The sequence below is a fragment of the Amphiura filiformis genome, chromosome 5 (genome assembly GCF_039555335.1).
Source record: "Amphiura filiformis chromosome 5, Afil_fr2py, whole genome shotgun sequence".
Classification (NCBI taxonomy): domain Eukaryota; kingdom Metazoa; phylum Echinodermata; class Ophiuroidea; order Amphilepidida; family Amphiuridae; genus Amphiura; species Amphiura filiformis.
This window is the reverse complement of record NC_092632.1, coordinates 27431044-27456841: the sequence shown is the minus strand read 5'-3', so window position 1 is coordinate 27456841 and position 25798 is coordinate 27431044. Positions and strand designations below refer to the sequence as shown.

Below are 25798 nucleotides of genomic sequence, written 5' to 3'. Positions count from 1 at the left end.
ACCACACACACTCTCACACCATCCATATACTTGACACATACTTGTAGGACCATACAAAATTTTCACTTGCTCTATCTTTTGCCAAGTTAATAAAAACTGTAATTCTCACATTCGGCCAATTTGGGTTTAAGGTCAAAGTACTTTTAAATAATCACCTATGCCTGAAAAAATTATCATCAAGGCTTTTCACTTGCTGATGCCAAGTACCATGCTTAAAAATCTGATGTTCAAAGCTTTATTAATTTTTTGAATTATGACTATGGCCTTTGTGAAATGTGTAAAATATCATAAATTGTATGAATATTTATGCCAATTAATTTCACAATTGCAACATAAAAGGTAAATTTATATTTAGGTAAATAAATACAGCAAAAATTGTTGAAAAAAAAAGTAATTAAAATAAACAGACCAGACAGCAATCGTTGGGAAAAAGAAAACAACTAAAATGCGTTATGTATGCGGTTGGTTAAACAAACCTATCCTCTGGATTGGGCGCAATTCCAAGGTCTCCAGAACGCAGCTTACGAGTGATGTCTTCGATTTGTAAGTGCACTGTGGGTGGAAAGGAGGTTAAAATGAAAGAAACACATTGGGGTTAAGCAAAACAATGTACAATCAATCAATCAATCAATCAACCATTCAATCACTCCATCCAGTGTAAAAATTGTGACTTAAAAAGATTATGAAATTTTATTTTCACAGTGTCTTCAGGCAATGAAACTGGTATGATAACTGATGTATGAAGTATTTCATTTTTAATTAAGTTGAATTTTTTTATATATTTCCAAATTGATTTGATTGTTAATCTTGAAGGGAAAAATCAAAGATAAATTTCAATACAGGTAAAAGCACTGTTGGCTATCCATAAAGGAAGTACACTGCATGTAGAAGAGCATTTTTAATATTAACATGCCACAGTTTATTACTTGCTAATTTGCAACTCAAAGTACGTCAATAAATGCTTGTCCGAATCAATTTTAATCATCTGCAAATTTTTGAAGTAAATGCTAGGGTTCATGTGAAACTATATATATATACACGAGGCTATAAAACTGACTAACTGGAAATTTCAAATGGTGTATATAATTATAAGCATGGCAGTTTCAAATACTTTGGAAATTAAATGTCAAAATTATAGTTGCATGCACTTGGAAGGGAAGAATAGTCTCATCAGCACAATTTAAAAACATAATTTTAAAAATAATTTAAAACAATTGTTATCATTAAAATTCACACACATATAATGGAATAAAGGAAAATGCACAAGTTTTTACGTAACTTAAGAAAAGTGTTAGTAATCTTACATTTAACAATACAACAACTGTTTTTTACATTATAAAATGTGTTTGGGTTAAACAGCTGATCTGTACAACAAAAGCCGACATATATGTATTACCACTAGTTAGGGTAAAAGAGAGCTGGTAGGGAAGAGATTAATTAATTTGAGGAAGGAACAGGGTAGGAAGGATTTGTTGATGGGTCAATGATCACTGATTTTACGATATGGTGCAGTTCTGTGTAAGGCAAAAAATATCGTCTGCCTGCCAATGACTGTACATGTATAAAGTTGCTTCCCTAATCTTTTCAAAGTCTTGAAACAATCTGCTTACCTTTTTTCAGCCAATGTACAATTTTTTAAAACAATTTTAGTTTGTTTTAGTTTGTCAATTATATAATTAATGAGAACTATGTTATTTTGTCATAATACTTATTGTACCTGATGGAATTTGTACATGGGGTAAAAGAAGAACAATTCATCTGACTGGCAGCATCTAGTATGACATTAGGAAAGCTTCTGACGAACAACACTCTGTACATGCACATCATGGTGATGTTTTTTTATTTATCTGATTTGACAAACAAACAATATGTTTTGCCTGTAACCACAAGAAGATGAATAATGCAAGCCATTGTAATTATCTTAAGAATTAACCTGGCGGAGAGACTGGAAAAGGATGCCCTTCTTACTTTTCTTAAATATGCAAGAGCAAAGGATGAAGGTTGCCTTGAGGGCCATGCGATGTAGGCTATTTAAATCTTATCTCCAGGTGCTTTCTTCATGAAAGCACTGTGGAGGGGGCAACCACCTGGAGGAATACACCCATCCTGAGCATCGTTCTTTGGGATTAGAAGTTTGTAGCATTCCTTCCTTCCCTCTCTCTCTCACACTCTTTGATGGCTTTCTGACAGAGAGGACTGGCATTGGATTAGTCCAGTTAAATCCATACACCCCTATACCACTATGGAAGACATGGCCTTACATCTTCCTCACAGGGAGTATGGATTTCAAATGGGGTTGCCTGAATGGATGACTCCATTTGAAATCTACATCCCCTGTGTCTCTTTCATATAGGATGTATGGAATTTAGATGGAATAGCCCACTACCATCAGGCTCTAAATTTGCTGTAGAAGTAGTGATGTAACAGGATTTAGTTACCACAGGTTAAAACAATTCTCGAATATATTGCCCTGCACTAGACATAAGCTGTAACTCTGAATTGCACCACTGATTATCAAAGAATAGGCATAAAGACCTGGATCGTAATTCTATGGAAATTTCACATTGTGCAGTGTCCATGTGCATTTAACTCTCACATGTATGTAATTAGCGTCTTCGAAAAGAGCAGTACTGTATTCAATCTGATTGTACAGATACACAGACATGACAAGTGATGAGTGCAGCCCACTTATAGTGCAGGGCAATACATTCAAAAATCAAAAATGTTTTCACCTTATCACTATAGTAATTAAACCTGTTGCATTACTACTTCCGAAGGCAAATTTACGCTTTAAAAATTCGCAGAGGTGATTTTGTTAATTTGTGTGGGGCCACGGACATCACTTGCAATCTTTATACTACAGCATATAGTGTGGGGTTTGTGGTGCTGTTTTCAAACCAAATCAAAGCATTACTGAATGTGTGTGTACTTGATAATATGCAGGCTGGCATGTTGTTATTACAATCCACTATAAGGCAATCAAGCAAGATGAGTACATTTGACATTAAATTTTATTCTGAGATTTGGTCCAAGTTAGTGTTGAACACTCAAATATAAAATGGTGTACCAAAAAACTGTAAAAAGGGGCATTTTATCTGCTTATGTGTGTGATTCAATAAGGGGGGTGTCATGAAAAAGGGTAGTTTTTAATATTGTCTCAAACACATTTAGGATATATAGTTTGCTCAGCTTTTCATATCTTGATTTCGAAAGAAGTGTATTCCTTGCCAGAACTCCCTGGTGGTTTGGAACTTTTTTCTGGTGCCAATGGTTAAAACTAGAAAAATGCGGCACCTGCTATCCTACTTGGTGTCAAAAATCATCAGAACTAGTATAGGAGTCAAATTTTGACAAAAACTTGTTCAGGGTCAAATTTAAACTAAGATTTGCTAGTTTAGGGGGCAAAATATTTGTGAAAAGCGTACCACAAACTTGCTCACAGATCTCGAGGGCAAACTTGTTTGAGGGCGTTTGATAAATATTGGTCATGCATGTGTACACCAGTCACTATCATATCTGAGTCCCCCCTGTTTGAACAGAAAGCCAAATTTTATTAGAGTTCTCAGTTTTACAAAAAAGCTCATTATGGGAGGAAATATTAATTATAATGGCGATATCTCTGCACTTAACATGCTCCAAAGGCAGTCACGACTTGTTTCACTTTTGAGGCATAAGTTCATGTACAACATGTATCACATGTCCTTGTGTGTCGTGTGTGATCATGAGAATGCCAAGTCCAATCGCTCAATAGCAGGATAATACCATGTGATGTTATTCGCACATATATCCACATACACCTTGTGACCGACAATCATCAGCATCAAATGATGCTGGAACTATTACATGTGAGCGACTTAGCGTGTGAGTCCCCTTGCTCAATAGCAGAATAAACCATGTCAATGATGTGAAATCATGTGAAACCATGTCAATGATGTGAAATCATCCGCACATGCATTCACTTACGCCTCGTAACCGACAGTTTGAATATCTCCAGTATTTATACTTAAAATATTACTAACCAAAAGCAAATGGGAACCTGTTCATGCTCTCTATGATGTGCGAGTTCCAAATCCACTCGCTCAATAGCGGAATGTGTGAAATCATCCGCACATCCACTTACACCACAACGAAGAGGAATTCATAAGAGAGATTGTTTTGGTTCACCCCTAGGATGTCGTACCTGTTGCAACCTTGTTGCTTGTTGTGCATACCCGTCATGATGGTTAAGTTTCATTTTGCGAATTATTTACAATCAGTATTCTTGCTTAATTTCAAATTCGCAAATTTTAAAGATGTAGTTTTGTTTTAAATTCAGGGTATGATCTGGGCTCTTCGTGAAATTCAATACCTTGGAGATTTACATTACAGTATAAAAGTTAGTAAAATCGTAGAAATTGTGATTCATCTGGTCAACCAAAAAACTCACTTTTTGGCAAGATGGAATACTTTTTTATCTTTTCCACAAGACACCGAGATGCCCTGTCAAGATGGAATACTTGATGTTGCAACCAAAACCTTGGGTCTTCAGCTGGATTTATAACCTAGGGTCGTCCAAAGTCAAACTGGATTCACGGTTTGAATAGGAATAAAAGAAGCAGTGTGAGTATGAGCTTTAAGTCCATCCCTCAGTAGGAGCTGAAAGTCCATCCCTCAACAGGTGCAGGAGCGTTAGAGTTAATCTGTCATATTGTTGGGTTAGGGTCATCAAACCAAAAGTTTTGGTTGCAATGTTGGTGATTCAATTCCATTTAACCAGAGAGTGAGTTTTCTGGATGACCAAATTAAGAGCATAGATTTTTAATCTTTTTAATTTCCCTAGTCCATGTAAAAAGAGGTAATTACTCAGTAATCAGTATCCATGTATCTGAATACTTTTGATTAGAAAACATGCAAATGATGTTATTTGTGGGAGGGAGTCTTTTTAAATGCCTCTTCATCTGAACATCTCATTTTGGCTACTCCATTTGAAATCCACAACCCCTGTGGAAAGTGACAACAGTTAAAGCCCACAAATTTTACACTTCTAATCGAGCCCATTATATTTGGAGACGTTTTTAGGAATTACAAATTTATCATCAACTTTTTGATAAAATTGTTGGATCTGGAATGGCTAAATCTTTGGTTGAATTTCCAAAATCTTCTTCAATGGGGGGGGGGGGGGTGGTTTTCTAATGGGAATAGCCAATTTGATCAACCCACCTGTTCTCTCTACCCATTTTCCTCTGTGCCTGTGTACTAATGTGCAGTGACATACACCACTTGCCCAAGATAATATGATTTCATTAGAGTCATCACAATTATTTGATGCAGTATGAATGCACATAAGCCATTTAAGCAAAGAGGAAGGCAAGTTTAGCCCTAGGTGAGCTTCTAACAGATTACTAAAATCTACAAGTTGTTGGTGTCAAAAGAAGCAATCTGGGAGAAGGGATAATTGTTACTCAACATGGCTTGGGTTCCTTCAGCCCATTACAATGGACCCATCCACTTTCAACTTTCCAGATTGAGCTTCTGTGTGAGCAAGTAAACATGTTACGGTACATTGTAAAAAGGGAAATCTTCAAAATCAACTATTGTTCCTTTCTGGACATAGCTCTTTAGTAACCTTACACTTACCTGAGCAAACAAAATATACAGCTATATATGAAATGGATTAGTGGGATCAAAGTGTGCTACATCATAGGTACATATAAAAGATCATTATTTGAATTGAAGAGACACATAAAAATAGTTCCTTTCCTTATCATACAAATTATGAAACGATAGTGTACCACAATATGGTTCATCTTAATTAATACAAAAACACATTCAACTGTTAAGCTTGGTTGGTGATGATGCCATGAAAACAACAATCAACTAACTACTGAATATAAGGAAAGCACTATAATCAGAGATGGAGATAAAACATACTTGTTTGCATCTTACGTATTCTGACAATCAAGCTCAGAAATGATTAGTTTACGAGTTGTCATGATGATTGTGCATTCAATACACGGCAGTAAAACACCCTGTGGCCTATGATTAATTTTGCACCTTCAATACAAACCTTTTGCACCTTCAATACAAACCATCTGAAAAGTTAGGTCTTAGTTATAGGAAACTTTCTTTCCGAAAGGCACCATGTCAACAATGCCTACAACAGGGACTCCCTTTTTCCCTTGAGGAGAGCGAGAGCGAGAGCAATCGCTCGCTACTGCTCTCCTTAAATCTGATATAGGTGTGTGAATTCAAGCTCTCCTTAGTTGACCATTCTCTCCTTAATTTCTATTGTAAATACTCAAACAGCTCTCCTTGAAGGCTCCAGAAGAGCTATTTAATGCTCTCCTGCAAATTCCAAAAGATAGTCCCTGCTACAAAAGTAGCTTATTGCTTTGTAAAAGTACCACCATTTTTTCACCATTTTCTGCGATTTCTTTTCTCTGATGAAGGCACCAGGTCTATCAACCTTTCCTTTTCATGGTACAAACCAATGTCGGGTCGTGGGGAGTTTGATTGACAGTGACATGAGATGCAAACTAGCCAATCACAGGTCGTGGGGAGTTTGATTGACAGTGACATGAGATGCAAACTAGTCTTTGTAATTCAGTCTCAGATTTTATTAGTCAGAGAGAGAGAGAGAGAGAGAGAGAAAGATTGCAGGAATATCCTGATACAACCAAAGGATCACATTGATACTGTAGTGTACTGTAATACTGCCACACATAGCAATGCTTACATAAAACTTGATGCTCCTGTTCTTTGCTCAGATTAGCAGGGATTACAGCTGCAGTAGCACGACCTTCATCGTTGCCCCACCGACTTTTCTTCCTTCGTTTATTATCTGGTGGCCAATTAGTTGATTCTGTAAATGAAAAAAAATACATAGAATTGAAATTTGATCTACATTTATAAATAACAAAGTTGGTTAAAAATAGGCCCTGAGGCTAATTCCAAGTTTTCCATCACTAGCCCGCGCCGCATCACATTTTCATTTTGGCCAAAACCAGCCCTACTATAGGGTCTTTTAAACACACTATATCCGAGAACCGCTAAAACCCATAGCAGTCACTGGGTTCAAGCAGTTCTCTGGATATAGCCAGGTTTTATGATATAGCATGGATTTGGATCACCACAGTCAAAAGGCCCATACTAGTAGGGCTAGCCAAAACTTTGTTCATTGTTAAAAAATGTGTTAGACTTTTCCCCAGAATCTGGGGAAAAGAAACTGAGCAGTTGTGTCCAAATTAACCTTTTGACTGCATTTGTTTTTTACACATGTATATTTTAGAATAGCAGAGCACGATCCTGTCACAATGGTGCAGTTGGAATGGACACAGGCGCTGATAGGAAGTCAATAGGAATTACGTCAGCGAGTAGGGCAAGCATGGCAGCAGAGTCTTAGCCAGAAATCAGAAACCACCCGTCCAAGCAGATACCAAAATTTGACCCTCAAATATAAAACAACTTGTCTATACCCATGTGAGGGTCACTGGGTTCAAATATGTCCAGATTTGGTCTAAACATGTCACTCTGAATTAGTCTCAACTTCATATAACCTATGGGTGGACGCATGGCTGGCTAAGACCTTGCATGGCAGTCACCACGGCTTCAGATTTAATCCTTATCTCAACTGAGGGTCAGGAGCTGGCATCTTTTGATCTCAAAAGTGCTTGTGCTAAGTGGAAAAAAGGTTTGTTAGTAATGAAAATAATATGCAAATAAGCTCAATAGCTCATTAATATTCATAAATATGCAAATAATATGCCACAAAACTATTCACCACTATACTATACGTCGAACAACTGAATACAAGCACAACGTATGGACCAATATATTTTTGTAAACATTTTAGGCCTACATGTATAACAAAATGTATATTTCGTACAAATTGTACAACTATAGTTTCTACCCTATGACCTATAAAAGTTACCTGTTATCAAAGTGTCCGCAAAAAACTGGTCATCGCAAGTATCTTTGATGCTGAAAACTAAGGATATTCACGCACGGACAGGCCAAAAACCGGTCATCGCAAGTATCTTTGATGCTGAAAACTAAGGATATTCACGCACGGACAGGCCAAAAACCTTACCTCGATCGTAAAATCCAGCCGATGCATGTCATAAATAATTCATTATTCCATTGTGTAAATGTCACTGATTGTGTCCATGTATTGTTATTGCACCTGCGATCTCGCGCGAGAGCAGTTGTCAAGCTGAATTTATACTCGATCGCTGGATCACCACGTGAATTCGCCTCCCGAAAACCTCTGCGAGGTTGTTGCATCGAGCACACTGACTGGCTTAGCAATTATCAAAGTAGTTTTGTAAACCAATCAGGTTAGACGTACTTTACTGGCGAGTCACATTAATTAATACCGTAAAAGGCCGTCGCGTTCATTGATTGGCTTACGATTTCAAAGAATGGCTTTTGCAACCAATCACAATACGGGTTATATGACGCCCGTCGGAAATTTTGCATACGTCCACGATGACGTCATGCCCCAGTGCCACGACTCACGAGTCTGGCTTCTCTGCGAAAGCGAGCGAGTGGTATAAAGTCAGTTTCACACCTGTGATTTAATGGAGCACATCCACAGCGCATTTGACAGATCAAAATGGAATTGGCAATTCTGAGCAACAGGATTCCATGAAATGGACGATTATGTAAGTTATTCTACAGGATCGGTAATAATTAACAGCTGGTCTGCTGTATTTGAAGTGCATATTGAAGTTTGTAAGTTTGTGACTTCGTATGTTATGTGCAATTGATATAGGAAGCTTAAATTGGCAGGCTCTCATGCAATGTATCCGTCTCTTCCGAACATATGGACGTTCAGGGCAAGTCATACTATATCATAATACCAAGTTAGAAGTTGATCTAGCAGGTTATTTTTCAGAATTATATTTTGGGACTGATCAGATTAATAAATCGAATTTCCGTTGCAGAAAGGTAAAATATACCGCAACATACGATCTGAGATTTGGAAGCTTACGAGAACCAATTTTGGTTCTCCTAGTTCTAATCCAGCGAGAACTTTCAAGAGAACCAGTTCTCGGGTTCTCCTCGAATTTGAATCCCTGTATATAGCGAGGGTGGTCTAATTAAAGGAAAAGATCGCCCATATCCATAATCGTGTGGAGATACCACAATAGGTCTGTCATTATATGGACGTAGTAGTCTGCTACATTACGTTATCCAGTCTGGACATCCTGCATTTTATGGCGATCTTTTCCTTTAGACCACCCTCTCTAGGGACTAAATTATTAAATTACTTTTGCTTGCGTCATGCAGTAAAATACTGTCAAACGCGCTTGGAAATGCTTGATACGCGAGCGTAAATCACCGCCAAAACGAGCGTACATCAAGCGCTTGTGCTGAGCAAAAGTTTTGGAGTTTGCATCACCAGTTTTCCATTCAGCTCTTTTTTTTTTTTTTTTAAAATTGCAATAAAAATATGGATTTTGGAGCAAAATAAAGCTTGTTCAATGAAATAAAAGGTATACATGTTTGTATAGCTAAGAACATGTTTAGCCCCGTTTCTACGTACGTATGGCATTCATGGCCCTATGCCACATCCCTATGCCTGGTGAGGAAGGAACAACTACTAGGGCTGCCATGAATCCATGACCATGATAGGTATGCCCACATTGCTTATTAGAGAGGGCCTCATTCAACTCCTACTTGTGACCACAGAAATGGCTTAACTGTGTATAAATCCCCATAGGAAAATACAAAAATTTGAAATTTAGATGCCAGAAACCTTAATATGTAGAAAGATAAAAAGTGTCAACTGGTATACTTTGATACAGAAGTTATCCTACAGTGATAGTAATTTTTTTTCAAATAAAATCGCTTTTCTGTAAAATGGATTGCCGTAGGGCCTACAGAAAAATGTTGCATGTACTTGCTTGTTTGTACAGTAATTCATTGTAAGGTACTGTCAATGATGGTCACTAGTTCACCACGTAAACTTGTATCATGGCTCAAAATTCGGACCGCTCGCCAATAAGTTTACTGACATAGTGTATTTCCAGGCGGTTGATGTTTTTTTCATACTCACATACAGTCCACAGGTGTTCCGGAGAAAGTCATTAATATATCCTGCTACTTCACAAAATAAAACAAATTCTCATTTACGGAGAAATTTCAGTGAAAAATACGTGCCCATATGACTCTACGGCACTAGACCAATCGCCATTCTAACTTCCGGTTTTTGAGAGCAGTTTTGGGACACTTTGACCTCTGACATATATCGGAAAAATTGACGTAATTATTATTAATTTTCTTAATATTGTCATAATGTTGATCATTAAAAATACTAAATAATTAATTTATACAATACTAATATTTTTTATATTTGTTTTAATTATTGTAAAACATTTTAGATTTATATATTTTGTACGTACAAAAACCCAATATTTCTGAATTCAGGTCATCTACGTCCATGACGTCATTGATTGAGGTCAATTTCCATAATTCGACAAATGGACTTACGCTTACATAGGATTACACAGAGATATTTTGCCAAAATTTGACCATTTCTATTTAGCTTGGCCCTACTTTGTCTGAGCTATATGAAAAGGACAGTCTTAAGTAAATGTACAATGCGTTTGATGTTTTGGGAGACTGGGAGGGTTCAGAATCAAAAAATGATGGAGCCTATTCTTGACTGTGTAATATTCCTTCAGCACATTATCGTACGGTACCTTATACGATGGACAGATAGTATCAGTTTGTGAATGAGGACATCGTATAAGACAAGTTCCTTGTACTACTACTAGTAGTCTAGATCATGGTCACAGAACTTGGAAAAATACATTTGCCCATAACTTCGCTAATTGTTGTCCTACAGTCATGGTTGACCCCTCATTTTTTAAGTTAAATAATCAGTCACCTTTCTAAATAAATGAATTTCAATGTGAAATATCATACTTGAAATTTTGATGATGATGTTTCGGGCTACACGTGCCCCCCCCATCGATCTGAAAAATGGCTTGTGCCCCCCCAATCGGATGACCCACGCTACGCCACTGGTTCTCCTCTGCAAATGTTACAGTATGGCTTTAAAAATTTAAGTTATGACTTACCTGGGCCTTTTTTCCCTGGAGTAGCGGCGCGAGCGTGTCCTCCACCTCCATGATCACGTTTGATATTCGCCGTAACTCGAGCAGCAGCTTCCCGTGCAGCGCTAAGCATGGAACTTTCACCTGTCATTTGGGGTTTATTTTGGGAGAAAATTGGATGCAGCGTGCCAAGTGGAACACTATTAGCTCCTGTACCAGCCATGATTCAAATTAGTGTATCACTAAGTGTCTAAAATGCACAAAATTCAGCTCTTCTATCTCACAGCTTTACCGTAACATTAATTTTGCTGGCAACATGGCTTCACTGAAAAATACATATTTCACAAAGCTCACTGCTCCTTTCAAATTTTACCCAGTCGCACTATATTTGATGTGCCACTGAGTGCATGATGAGGACGCATGTGAAGGCCGTAAACGCTAACTAGACGGGAACGCAAACTCTATACAAAATTCCTACTCCAAATAGTATACTGCCCTCTTTCTTAGACTTTTCGTTTTAAGTTCAATAGAAGGCATTGTTAGGAGAATTCACTGCATGATCAGCAGGTCAATACACCGTTATCTTGTGGTATATGATATTGTGTGCCCGGGACTGTGTGTTTACGATTAGTTTGCCCCCCCGACAAAAAGCACAGAAACCCCACTATTTTGAACCAAGATGGGGATAAATTAGCCAAATTCGCTCCAATTTAAGATAAGTTTTTGATTTTTGTCCTGTGCAATAATTATGAGCCCCCGCCAAAAATCGCTTGGCCCACTCCTCTCAGCCCGCCAAAAAAAATATTTGCCCCCCCTTGACACATGCCAAATTTTTGGGATCCCAATTTCCAAACCTTAAAACGGTCAAGATATATGTTGCAAGCGCAGCGAGCATGAACATTTGCATATTAAAGCGTTTCCATACTGTTTTCCAAAGCTTTTTTAGAGCGTTTTATTTAAAAGGCACCCTATGAATGTGTGCCCCCCCCTCTCGGCTGGCCAAAATTTGCTTGCCCCTTTCGGCTCGCCAAAGATTTCTTGCCCCACCACCCCAATTTTGCCCTCCCCAGCCAGGGCTCATAATTATTGCACAGCCCCTAAGAAATAATACCCCTCCCCCCCCCCCATATACACCCACTCCATTGCATATTAAATTATTATATTAACCCGGAAATCGTATTGCAATTATACATAGTGATTTGGTGTACTGCCCCCTTAATACGACCTTGAATAGGGCCTAATATCCATCATGTCCATTAAATCAGTGCAATGTTGATACTTACGATTGCATCTTATATTCTCCTTACCCGATAAAGTTTGCGTGTCCGTCGCCAAAGACCGAACTCGCAAACTGGTTTGCGAGTTCGTGCTGTTTGCGAAGGCAGCCGTAACAGACGCATTCAGGGTTGTGCAATAATAATGTGTATGTGGTACTGCCGTACTGGTGCAATAATCATACAAGTGGTCTGCCAAAAATTGCTTGCCCCCCCATGCCAAGAAATCTTGTCCCCCCTTTTGACGTGAAAAAAACCCTCAGTGTCCTCTTTGACGTGCCAAAAATCTTTGCCCCCCCTTTAGGTCTAGGCCTACACACTAAGATTCGGGGGGAATTTAAAACCTTAAATTGTTTTATCATATAATGCGAGCATAGCGAGCAGGAAAATTTGCATATTTTGAACGCGTTCCTAATGTTTTCCTACACCTTTTTAGGGTGTAATAAACGGTGCTAGTGCCACTGCACGCACCCCCACAGTTCTCCACCCAGGGGTACACATAATTATGGTCGTATTATAATACTAGTAAGGTTCCTTTTTTCCAATTGGAAATCATATTTTTCATCAGTTTTATACAAGTGATTTTTCATAGTTCTGTTTAACCATTTGCACCAAATCAGCTGAGAAATTCCTAAAAAAAAATCATAATTGCCCTCAAATTTCCAAGTTAGTTTTTAATTTTCACAAATTTTTGTGATTCTATTTTTATATAAATTATGATCCTATCCATAAAGTGCTATTGTTTTGTCAGTATTAATTTTCAGACCAGATAATTCACGGAAAATTATGCAAAGTAATAAAAGCACTTTTTAGCGGCTTTTTATCAAGATTCGTCTGCACCAGTTTAAATTCATGTCATTAAACTTTTATGTTCTTATTTTCTTTTATCAATAAAGCTAAAATTTTCGCACATAAAACAAAAATAGGCCTATATGGCGAAAGTGGATATTTATAATTTGAAATGGATTAAAAATATTCCCATTTATTATAGCTAAAGAAGCATTCTTATATAGGATTTCAATGAACATCTACAAATATGTCCCGAAATAAAAAGCTTTAGAGTTTTAAATATAAAATCACGTGATACTATGCGTAGTAGGCCTATGTTTTTTCGAAATCTCGCAGTAGGCCTAATAGCAGAATAGGTATTTTATGAATATCCGATATAATTTAGCAATTAGTCATAGATAAGGCGATATTTTCGCCTATAAATCTGTTTGGAACAAAAATAAATAAAAATAAATAAAATAAACCAGTCTGGTCTTCCGAAATTTGATTGTTTAAAACTGATTTTACGCGGTTAACAAGTACTAAAAGTACAAGCAGATGCTAACTTATCAGTAGGAAACATTTAAGAGTGATATAGGCCTCCAGTTCTTTAAGAAATGACGACTTTATCCCCTTTGGTAGTAACATGACAAATTTTCAGTGTTCTTTTGTAAGAGAGAATCTTTCCTAAAACAGTCATTTGAAAAATTTATGGAAATGTCCTCCCAAAACATCCTGGCAAAACATTTTGTAAAATTCCTCTGTACCGGGCCTCTGTAAAACCATCTGGAGTGGACCAGGAGTCGGTTATTTTTCATATTTTTCAAAGCTCATTGGCAGAACTTGATAATATTTTTTTTATCCCAAAAAATCTTTAATATCAGGGCGGCGGGCCAGCATGGGGGGGAACAAGAAGTGTTCAGACTTCTTACAGGGGGCAGCTCCTCCCTTTTACCCTCCTGAAATCTATACAGCTAGCATGACGGATCCCCGGACGAATCAGGCGGAATCCCCGGTGAACATTATTTTAATAAAACGACTGGTAAAAAAGCATAATTTCAATCAATGCATGGTGAGCCACGTGAAAAATATAATTGATTGGATTTTACCGTCGAATACAGTTTCTTCGGGAGTTTCTTTCCTCAGCTTTTCCCCTCACAAATACAAAATGATCGAAAAGATCAGTAAAAATGAGATGTAATTACTCCTCGATTGGTGGACATGTTGCATAGCACCCCCCACGCGTGAGCCACGTACCAGATAGACTCTGAAATAATTCCGGAAAACCCGGGCGGAAAACGAAGTTCACAATTTCCCATCATGCATATTTATAGTGATGCCCGCAATTTAGGCATATAACGTAATTTGTTACTAGATATATCTGTATATATTAGTTGTATTGTATAGTACTCTTTTCAAGATCAAATGTTACTTATTTATAACCCAGGATTTTAGGAGGGTATAAATAATTTCCTGGGGTATTTCCATAGAGGAAATCAAATGTGTAAAAGTAGTTCCACATTGGCAAACCAAGCAAAACGAATGACCTTTTTGAGACAAGACCTGGTCAAGAGTGTCATTGAACATCCTTTCCAGTTGAAAATGTCAGCTGCAGCATATAAACTACATTCTTTATTTCTTCCGAATCTAAAGAAATAAGCACATAACCGCTTCTGCACGGCAATTCAGCCATGAAAACATGAATATACGCACTATGTTTTGAGGATGTAAGACTCATAAAATGAGTAATGCGGTTCCGTAGCTACACAGCTATCTTCCTCGTCTTTCGGACGGGATTTGGGTCACCGTTAGCTACCACTGTGGTTTATAGCTACCGTACGTTGTCTTTTCTCATGAAGCAGAGTGAAGCCCCGGGGTGAAAGCGAAATCTTCTTGGAGCAAATACGCGTGAAGCACCAAAAATCTGTCATTTTTAAAGCTAACTTGGTGAAAATACGACATTATTTACATTGAACACATTTTTTGTGAACGAGACCCGAGCCTCGGTTCTGGTGTGCCCGGTGCCATCATAGGGGCTGAATAATTATAGTAATTATGAGCCCTGGGGGAGGGTATAATTATAGTAATTATGAGCGCTGGGGAGGGTAAAATGGGGGGGGGGGGGGGCAAGACATTTTTTGGCAAGCAATTGCCGAGAAGGGGGGGGGGGCAAGCGATTTTTGGCACACAAGTTCATGGGGCGCCTTTTTAATAAAATGCTCTTAGTAGGAAAAAGGTCCACCAGCACATCTGGAATAATGAACTACATAATTGAGTTTATGTGGCCCAGGGCATGTCAGTCCAGACACCAGGTTAGTCCAGACAACAAGTATAGGCCTACAAGTATAATACAGGACGGTGATCTATAAGGACAAGGTCGTCTACCAACTGGCCAGTTGACCAGGCCAACGTTTGTGGACCTTTTTAAATATGCAAATTTTCCTGCTCGCTGCGCTCACAACATACCGTACATCTGGAGACCATTTAAGGTTTGCAAATTGGATCCCAAAAATTTGGCATGTTCAAGGGGGGGAGGGGCAAAGATTTTTTGGCGGGCCGAGAGGGGGCCAAGCGATTTTTTGGCGAGCCGTTTAGAAATTTTACCCCCCGGGCTCATAATTATTGCACAGCCCTAAATCAGTCCGGATGGGGAGGGCAATGCACTTTTCATTATTATTACATTATTAAGGGAACGTTTGGACAGTATTTATTGTGGGACATTAGAGCACATCAGACATATCGAATTCTGAATACGAAGAATGGCCTTCTGATATCAAATATATAATTTTGGAAGTGACGGAGATGTGTGAACAGCAGTTCGAAACTAGGAGGCTAGACTGACACCAAAAATTTAAAAAAAAGGGGGGCGGGGGGTCTTTCGGTGAGAAGGCAGCAATCGAGACTAGGAAAAATCTTACCTATAACGGGGGTCTTTCCGTACTGGGAAAAATTTAGACTTCTCCGTAGTCCACTTGCCCATTTTGTGTACTTTGGCTATATTACATTTAAGCGTAAAACTCTGATTTAGGCCTATATTAATTGTGTGCAATTGATAGAATTTCACATCTGATCTTTTCAGTCACCGTACTCCCTCTGTTTACTAGCTTCCAATTTTTAACTCGGGCTTTCGCGATTAATAACCTGGTGGGTTCTAAAAAAAGACCTGACCTTCCGGGGGGGGGGAAAGATTAAAAATATCCCAAATTCTGATCAAAGTATTTATGTGCGAGCGGCTTGGGTCCAGAGGCCCGCCTTAGGGCCCCCAGTGGGGTCCAGGGGTTGGCCGGCGGGGGTTCAGGGGCGGAGCCGCCACTAGCTCCTGGTTTTTGGCATAATTTATTAGGAGCTAAAAAATCAGTGTTTCAGAGCACAAATTTCACAATGAAAGTATTATAGATTTATTTGAAGCTGCACTAAAATTTGTACAGCAGTTGTCCTTTATTCCCACTTTTTCTTTCCTTTTCTCTTCTTCCTTCCCCTTTCCTCTTCACTTTTTCCTTTTTTCTTCTCCCTCCTTTCTCTTCTTCCCTAGGCCCCCTGGCTTACTCACTAAAATGGGTGACGGGGATGTGTGGCCACATTCAGACCCCCATTTTTCAACTCGCTCTCACCCAATGAACCCCTTGTTTGTTTTCCTGTCACCAAAAGACCTCCCGGCTCCCTTTTTCAAAAATTTTGAGGAAAATTCTGATAATCTTTCACTGAACTTGACCTCATTTTTTCATTATTTTTTTTCTATTTTTTTCAAATTTTTCATCATTTTTTTATATCTTGACCCAAACATTTTCCCAGTCTCGCTGAATGACCCCCTTTTTTGGTCAGATTTTCCCCAGTCTCACTGAAAGACCCCCCTGTTTCGGTGTCTAGGCTCTCGCCGAAAGACCCCTATAGTTTCGAACTGCTGTCCGCACATCCTCGTCACTTTCAAAGTCGAGTGCCCCCCGGGCCAGTGTGTAGGCTTCTTTCTTTCCCTTTTTCTCTTCTCCCTTCCCTTTTTCTTCCCTCTTTTTCTCCCCTTCCCCCTTCCCTAATTTTTGCTCTTCTTCCCAGTTTTTTGTGTCGGGGGGGGAGCTTGCTCCTGCCCCCACATTTCTTCAAAGAGGACGATGCTGCATGGTAATTGCTTTGTTTATGGATGAAGTAGCCATATTATAACCAGGGTTATAACATTTGCTGAGGAGAACGCCCTCAATAGTTTTTCAAAATTCTGTTTTTTACATGATTTTATTGTACTTTATTAAACTAACATACCCTGAAAAAATCAAGACTATAGGTGCTGTAGTTTTGTCAAAATCCGAGATTTTGAATAAAACGCCGGATTCGGCGTTTTATTATTACGATGGAAATAATAGTCGAACACGTACACGATATTGACAACACAGTACGTGCATTGCGTACGGGCGGATATACACATCAAAGGATAGTACCGTAACACAACCGACGGAGTGATACACATTGGCGACATCGGCGCTGGTAGTAAATTCCAATTTTCTTTGCTTTACCTCTGTTGTTTGGCTCAAAATTAAAATGGGACATATCTGATAATAAAAGCTAACATTTTATGGCAAAGAAATACTTATCTATTTTGAATGAAAATGTTATAATATGGCTTTAACGCAAACTGACAGTCGACATGTTCAAATTGGTTACATTTTTACGAAACTATACATGATTTTATACCACGATTTGTTTCGGGCCCTATAATGGCATCATCCAGTTAAAAGTTCAAGTACCTTTTGAATATTTTTAGCAAGTAAGTGGCAACATTACATATACGAGGGTCATTCAAAAAGTTTTACCTCCACCATCATACCTCAACTTCTTCATTGGCTTAAATTTGCAAAATATAATAGGCCACAAACACCCATTTTGCCTCTATTTTATCACAATTTTTTAACTTCACATAGTATTATTGGGGGCTGAAAGGTATATTCCAGTTTCCGCCTGGTTTCCGCAACAAAAATTATTGAGGGGGCTGTGCCACATCAAGCCCTCCAGTTCATAAGCCTATATTCTACATAATAGTAACCATGGTAACCCTGTCATATTTTCCATGATTTTGTTTTATCATTTTCTATTTTGAAGGCGAAGTAGAAATGAAAATCAAAATTCGGAGTCGCGGAAATAGAAAAAAAATGTAGGGCCTACATTATACAGAAGACGTAAGTAGACCAAATTGAAGTGACCATAAAATACCATTTGGCCACTTCAGTTGGCTTAAATTGAAGCTGACAAATTTAAAATATTATTCAAAATTGTGTCAATGACAAAAACGCTGGTTCACTTCAACAAAAAACCGTTGGTTTTTAGCAAAGATCATTTCATATTTCTGAATAGAATCCTTACACTTTAAAAATAGAACTCCTCACAAATGAATAGAATCTGTTCAATTTGAGTATACTATTCGGAGGGGGACATTTACAGATTAACAAATTTACAAATTAACAGATTTCTCTTCAAACTCATCAAATTTGATCAGATTGCCTTGTCATTAAAAAAAATAATATTATAGGTTCTTGTCAAAAATGAAAAGGTTCTTAACAAAAATGGAAAAAAAAAGAATTTTGAATAGTTTGTCTTCTCGAGGGGGATATAACAGAACCTTTATCAAATTGAAATATAGATAATCTTGTCATATAATGAGTTGGAGATCTTTTCAATTTAATTAATACACACCTATGACGTCGCGCTATTGTTTTACCGCTCCATTATTTTCCACGAATGGAGCGATGATCACAATAACACGCCATTCGTAAATGCCTTTTTCTTTTCTCTGAAAAGCAAATACTTTTCAGGGAAAAAGTACTGGCATTTACGAATGTAGTGTTAATATCAATTGCACTTTTGAAAAGCAAGTATTTGCGAAAAGTGCGGTATTGTTATCATCACTTCATTCATGCAAAACAATGATACGAAAAAACAAGAAGAAAATGATTTTCATTAAGGGTACTACACCCCTGGCCAATTTTTGTGCCTATTTTTGCATTTTTCAAAAAAATTATAGCGCTTTGGTGACAGGTAAGATATGTATATTATAGGGCAAAGACTACAACTATACTGCACTGAAAATTCAGCAACTCAAGGCAACTTAGTTACTGATTTATTGATCAAATATTGGTTTTCCCTCATTTTTGACTGTAACTCCACAACTGTTGTCTGTGCTGAAATAAAATTTCCAGTGCAGTAGTTGTAGTCCTTGCCCCTATAACATACATATCTTACTTGTCATCAATGCGCTATAATATTTGAGAAAAATGCAAAAATATGCACAAAATTGGGCAGGGGTGTAGTACCTCCTTAATACAATAAATTGAGGAAGCGGATAGCAACATTTGCACAGTATTGTTATGGGATCTGAGAGCACATCAGACATATCGAATTGCATGCTGAATACGAGGATTGTCCCTATATCTAAAAATAATAATAATTTTGATTTTGTGAAATTCGCGATATAATACAAATTATTAAAATTTCATATTTTTTATATTTTTCCAAATTTAACAGTCCTCGAAGTAAACTTTATAAATCTAATGATATGTAATGAAACTATAGGCCTATGTAGCTGGGATGAAAAGCCGACTCAATTGAAAATTTGACCTTTCATATTGAACTTAAACATTTTTTTCCAAAAAGACCTACATTTTTTAGTGTTTTGAGGAAAAAATCTATATCTTTAATAATGAAGGTCACAATTTTCATATGATTGACGGCTGTTCAACCCAACTTCCTACTATTTACTGCATATCGTTAGATTTATACAATTTACTTTGAGGACTGTTAAATTTCAAAAATAGGCCTATCAATTTTTAATAATTTGCCATAAAATGTGTATAGTATCGCGAATTTAATAAAAATCTAAATTATTTGATATCAGAAGGATGTGTCTGATTTGCTCTCAGGTGCCACAAAAAAATACGTAAAAACGTCGCTATCCGAGCCCTTACAATGCAATCTGTGAAAAGCAAGTCAAGATCAAAACGGGCAGGTTAAATTGTTGGCTAAGTTGTACTTATTATGCAAGATGTATTTTTACCCTCACTTTGGAAAATGCTCATTTAGGCTTTACTTCGTAGGCCCTTTATTTATTTATTTGGACCTTTCTTTCTACGCTTACTGTTTTTTATAACATTTTTTTTTCTTCTTTATATTTTTATACGTTTTCAGTGGCTTAGGCCTAGACTGCGGAACTCAGTCCTCAATGATAGTCAGTCATTTATCTTTTGGTCGTTATATGACTATCATTTGAGGGACTGAGTTGTTATAATATATCTTCCGAGGTGCAATTTCAGACAATAGCTGGGGATTAGTGGGGCAGAGGTTATCTATTGAATCCTTTCATGACCACTGAAGCATAGTCAAGTCTGCCAAGGACACTCGGTACAAATTGAAAGACCATCACAAAAGAATGCATGCATGTCAGGTCATCGACACCAATTTGGTGTTTGTTATGACACAAATTTGGTGTCTGTTATGCACCTCGAAATATGTACCTTAAAGTCTGTATCTAGCTTAGGCCCTACATATAATTTGTCATATTTTGGGCAACATTGCTACATATACATAATACACATTCTGTATCAATGTATTTAGGCCTATGAATCTGTTTATTTTTAAAATCGTTCTCTTCGGGCATGTTTAATAATGATAAAAGCCACAGTAGGTCTATTTTCTGTATAATTTTTATTTGTCATTAGTATATCTGATGTTTCATCTGATGGTATTTTGGCATGCTTGAATATTTACATACATCGATCAGTAGGCCTATATCCGATACCGTAAAATGGGGGTAACTTTGGGCACTTTTCGGAGTTTTTAAACCACTGCTTCCAAACAAAACCAAATATATTTCTAATTATCTCTTTTTTTATGACATTAGGGTTCCCTTCTAGACCTTGAAGTTGAAAAAGATTTTGAATAATTTTGAAAGGGTGCCCTAGGGGTTGAAAATAGCCTGACCAAAGTTACCCCGCATTTGGGGCAACTTTGGTCAGAGTATTACATTCCATGAAGAAAAAAAATGAAAAAAATTGATCTTCGCTGTATATGGGCAAGGTTTTGTTTTTTGTGACATTTGACCCCTTGCAAAATTAAGCAAGTACGCATCCTTGCTCACAAATATCGATTTTTATTTTGTCTGAAAAAAATGTAAAAAAATGCTCATTTTTGGTCAAAATGCCAATATTTTCGTAACTTTCAACGAAATTGGACATGAGCGACTTTTATTTCTTCCAAATATATTTCTTAACAAATTGAGACCAAATATGACTAAAAACAATATTGCTGTACGGAAATATGACCATTTAAAAAAATATATTTGTACCACCAAAGTAACCCCGCTTACCGAAGTTACCCCCATTTAACGGTAATTAAATATTACAATGTTAGGGACGATCCATTTGATTTCGGAAGGGGGACTGGAAGTTGAGGTGGCTTTTATTTCGCGTCGAAGGCGGCGAAGTTTGTTTTGTTTTTTGCCGACAAAGTTCAGGGACATAATAGGCCTAGGTAAAATGTGTTGTAGTACATTTAAAATTTTCGTACCTGATTTTGGTCCTTCTGCTGCGAATCAACGATATATATCCTCGGAATGATTCAAACACAAAATTATCCAAGATAAACAATAGTGTCCATAATTGCATGGTTGTTCCAAAATCGAACACTCGATTCACAGAGAAGAGTATCATTGCTCAGGTATAGCGATAGGTGTGGCTTTCTTGAGGTACACAACTGTAACTAATGACCATTTCATATGAACCTATATGACCTTTTTGCCCATTTTCCTTATTATGCAAAATAGAGACCTAAACGCAACTACTTCAATAGTTAACGCATTAGAAGTGGGCATAAAGAACTATTGATTGTCTAATCACTTAGTTGATTTTACGAATCTACGTTTATTCAATTTGTGTAACAAACATTTTAAATCTTTATAATTCAAGAAGGTGGTTACGGATGATTTGAACTAAACACCTGGATCGTGATATGATGGGTATTTCTATAGAAATTTTTACATAAAGCTGAGTTGGACTATTTTTGCACTCGCACCTAAAATTTAGTACGATCATTATATTAGTGTATTGTCCGGCATCAATGAGTAATTGATCAATTTGTAAAGAGCAGCCTATTTCAATAACACTCCATTCGTGAAAAATAATGGAGCGGTAAAACAATAGCGCGACGTCATAGGTGTGTATTAAGTCGGTTAATGGCCGCGTATTAGAACGTGAGTGGATAAGAATGGCTTCGCCGCTCCGCGGCTCAGCCATTCTTATCCACTCACGTTCTAATCCTTGGCCATTATCCTATACATAGTTACTTGTTATTTGTTAAAATAAAACGGAAACTATTCATTTTGATAAGATTGTCGGTTCAAATTGATAATATACCTAACAAACGAACAATATAATCTTATCAAAACGAATAGTTTGGGATAAAAAATAAACTAGTGGCAAATGGTGGTCATAGACCACAAACCTAGCTGGGCATGTTGGTATTTTGGAGGTATCTGACCCTGCAAAATGTTCCAAAAATGTTCCCGTGGTCACTAGGTTTGTTGTCACCGTGTTTGTGATGCATCACAAAATAGGCCAAGGTCAACCATGTCAAGGGCTCAATGAAATTCGATCTTTTTTGCTATGTTAGGGCCTACCTAGGTAACAAATCACCTGAGATATGGGAAACCATTCTTTTTTAAATGTTTCTGCAAGCGGAGTAATATGAAACCATTTTGATATCAAATTCAAAGCATTTTTCAATTTTTGTCCCCCTGTGGAATCCAAAATTGACATCTGACCTTTTCCCCCCATAACTCAAGAAAATATCGGGGATATGTCAAACTATACTTTTTCTGACGACATTGGTATGGTTTTTAACCGCAATTGCCCAACTTTGAAATTGGTCTGCTCCCCCCTTGGAATTTGGCCGTGCCACTGCCAGATTTTTTGGCCCACCCCCTTTCGGACTTGCCAAGAATATATTCCCCCTTTTAGGGGCTGTTCAATAATTATGAGCCCCTGGGGGGTAAAATTTCCTAATGGCTCGCCAAAAATTGCTTGCCCCTCCCCTCTAGCTCTCGGCCTGCCAAAAATCGCTTGCCCCCTCCATCTCGGCCCGCCAAAAAATCTTTGCCCCCCCTTGCACATGCCAAATTTTAAAACCTAGATAGGGGGCCTATATGTTGCGAGCGCAGCGACATACTTTTTTCCGAAGCCTTTTATTTAAAACGTGCACCATGAATGTGTGCCAAAACCGCTTGCCCCCTCTCTCGGCTGGACAAAAATTTCCCCCTTTCGGCTCGCCAAAAATATCTCACAGTGCCCCCCCCATTTTACCCTCCCCCAGGGCTCATAATTATTGCACAGCCCCTTAGTGGAGCGTTAGTCATCCGATGGGGGGGGGGGGGGGGACACTGGACCTGATTGGGGGGGTGAAAAATATTTTTTGGTGTGGACAAAAGTACAAAATAGTTTTGACAGGATAAAATATTTTGTACCTGGATTTTTTTTACAGACAAAATATTTTGTACGCACAATATTTTTTGGTGTTCCTTTTAAATAAGTTGTTCTCCCTTTTTTATTTTACAGAATCAATCAAATCAAATCAAATCGAATCAAATTTTGATTCGATTTGATTTGATTTGATTGATTATCAAATTTAAGTTCAAGAACGTATAATACCCGGTACCACATGGCTCATACCAACCGCGGAGAGTCTATGGGGGCACATACATGTACCACATCATACCACGAATTTGGCTGTGTAAGCCTACGTGCATTACGTCATACGCGGATTGATATCGGTGATTTGGTCGGTGTTGGTTTTTCTGCGCTGGCTGGCGATGTGACGATCAAGGTTTTTGTTGTTCTCTGTATGATGACGCTGTGTCGCGTATTTTGACGTGGTCCTACGTAGACGACGAGGTGTCCATTCCGATCGCGTCACCGCTGTGACGAGAAATACGTAACCTGGTAAGTACATATTCGTTGAATGAACACCACCACCATGTAAACACAAGACAGGAGACCCTCATCTTGTATTTTTAAGAGAGAAAACACTGGATTCAAACCCATATAGAAAGGGAACTGAAGTTACAGATTGCGTTTATCTTGCGTGGACTTTTCCACCATTTTACATTTGCACAGTCATGCCCAGGGTTTCGTGTAACGTTTGTACTCAAACACCAAAAATGAATTCATTATTATGACAGGGTCAGACCAGGCAAAAGGGAATTTCCCCGAGAGTACACATGCGAGACCATTGTGGTATGTTTTTGGAAAAGAACATAATTTTAAAATGTTCTTGACCTTATAATCATTTTTCCAGCCTAGTACTAGTACATGCATGCATGTGTGTTGTCATGCAGGTAATTGAATGCAACCGTACATTTTTAAAGCTACACTTCTGAAGTTGAGGCACACATTGTGACATTGTTAATATTTGTATGTATACTGTATGTGCATTGTGCAGATATATGTGTAAATAAAACATGGTAAAGCTTCTGAAACAAATGTTATTCACTATAGGCAAAATATTTAATTCTCAATCATGAGAGGGTAGTACCTGCACCTGCCATGGCATGCATCTGCGTACCATTGCGTCAGCATACACTTGGACATGGTGAACAACACGATCGCACAACCAAGAGTCAAGACCGTGATTTGTACCATAACAATAATAAACTAATTTTTTTTATATGTTAACTAATTTTTATACTGGATTACTGCTCTTGAATTGAGACTTGAGTCAAGATGTAGATGGTATACCGGTACCTACTCATTCCTGCAGGCCTTGATTTTACTTTGCAAAAATTACATGATGGAACCTTCAGCAAACACAAATGTCTATCTTTGTTTGGAAAAACAGCACTGGTAATTGTTTTTTTAACAATTGTGGTTGAGAGGATGATCGAGGTACAAATTTCAATTGAAGGAATGCATATAAAATAACAAACAAACAAATGTGGTACATGTACCAATACCTGGTTAAGGTGGTACTACACCCCCTGATAAATTTTGTGACTAATTGTGTATTTTTCTCAACAACAAAAAACTACGCACTGGTAACAAATCAAAAGTTATGTTTATTATAGCATACATAGGGGCAAGGAATCCAATTACTTCACTGAAATTTCAGTGATTCAAGACAAGTGGTTTATAGAAATGAGGTACATTCTAGCGGTACCTCTTTTCAATAACGTACCGCTTGTCTTGAGTCACTGAAATTCCAGTGTAACTGGATTCCTTGCTCCTATAATATATGGTACCTTTTATTACCAGTGTGTTATTATTTGTTGAGAAAAATGCAAAAATAGTCACAAATTTATCAAGGGGTGTAGTACCACCTTAAGGCTAAAAGAAACAAGTTATTCCATAATATAATCCTATATCAGAGATGAGATTTCTCCACCAATAGGAGGAATTCCTCCTATTTCAAATTTTCACCTAGCTGTATAAAATAATAAAAGTATATGAATTATGATATCATTTATTTTTCCTCCTTTTTGGCAATTTAACTGTCTCATGCCTGTAGCATATTGTCTCGACATTTCATCTACATGTAGAAGAAGGTCAACATAATTTTATCGTATTCGTAGCAGGACCTGGTTCGGAATAAAAATGATTGTGATTTTCTCAAAATCACAAGTACCGTATTCGTTTCAATAAGCGCCCACCCAGGGCATTTTCAATTTCCTAAAGAGTGTTAATGTTGAACTAA

The 25798-nt window shown here is 37.7% G+C and overlaps 2 protein-coding genes across 8 annotated transcripts in view; one reads left to right on the top strand and one right to left on the bottom strand.

Moving 5' to 3' along the window:
- LOC140152901 (uncharacterized) overlaps nt 1-11383 on the bottom strand; it is a 41825-nt gene extending 30442 nt beyond the window's left edge. For 2 of the 3 annotated variants that reach the window (XM_072175435.1, XM_072175436.1), the window contains exons 1-3: nt 11067-11383; nt 6716-6841; nt 477-552 (exon numbers count right to left, since the gene is read on the bottom strand). In XM_072175435.1, coding sequence (XP_072031536.1) covers nt 477-552; nt 6716-6841; nt 11067-11265 — 401 coding nt within the window. In that variant the 5' untranslated portion in view covers nt 11266-11383. The remainder of the gene's footprint in view (nt 1-476; nt 553-6715; nt 6842-11066) is intronic. The other variant, XM_072175437.1, reaches the window with a different exon arrangement.
- Nucleotides 11384-23908: 12525 nt separating this feature from the next.
- The window catches only part of LOC140152899 (cAMP-responsive element modulator-like), a 36864-nt gene continuing 34974 nt past the window's right edge, over nt 23909-25798 (top strand). For 2 of the 5 annotated variants that reach the window (XM_072175430.1, XM_072175427.1), the window contains exon 1: nt 23913-24051. The gene's annotated coding sequence lies outside the window, so the exon portion shown is untranslated. Of the gene's footprint in view, nt 24052-25798 lie in introns of all 5 variants that reach the window. The other 3 variants (XM_072175431.1, XM_072175432.1, XM_072175433.1) reach the window with 3 other exon arrangements.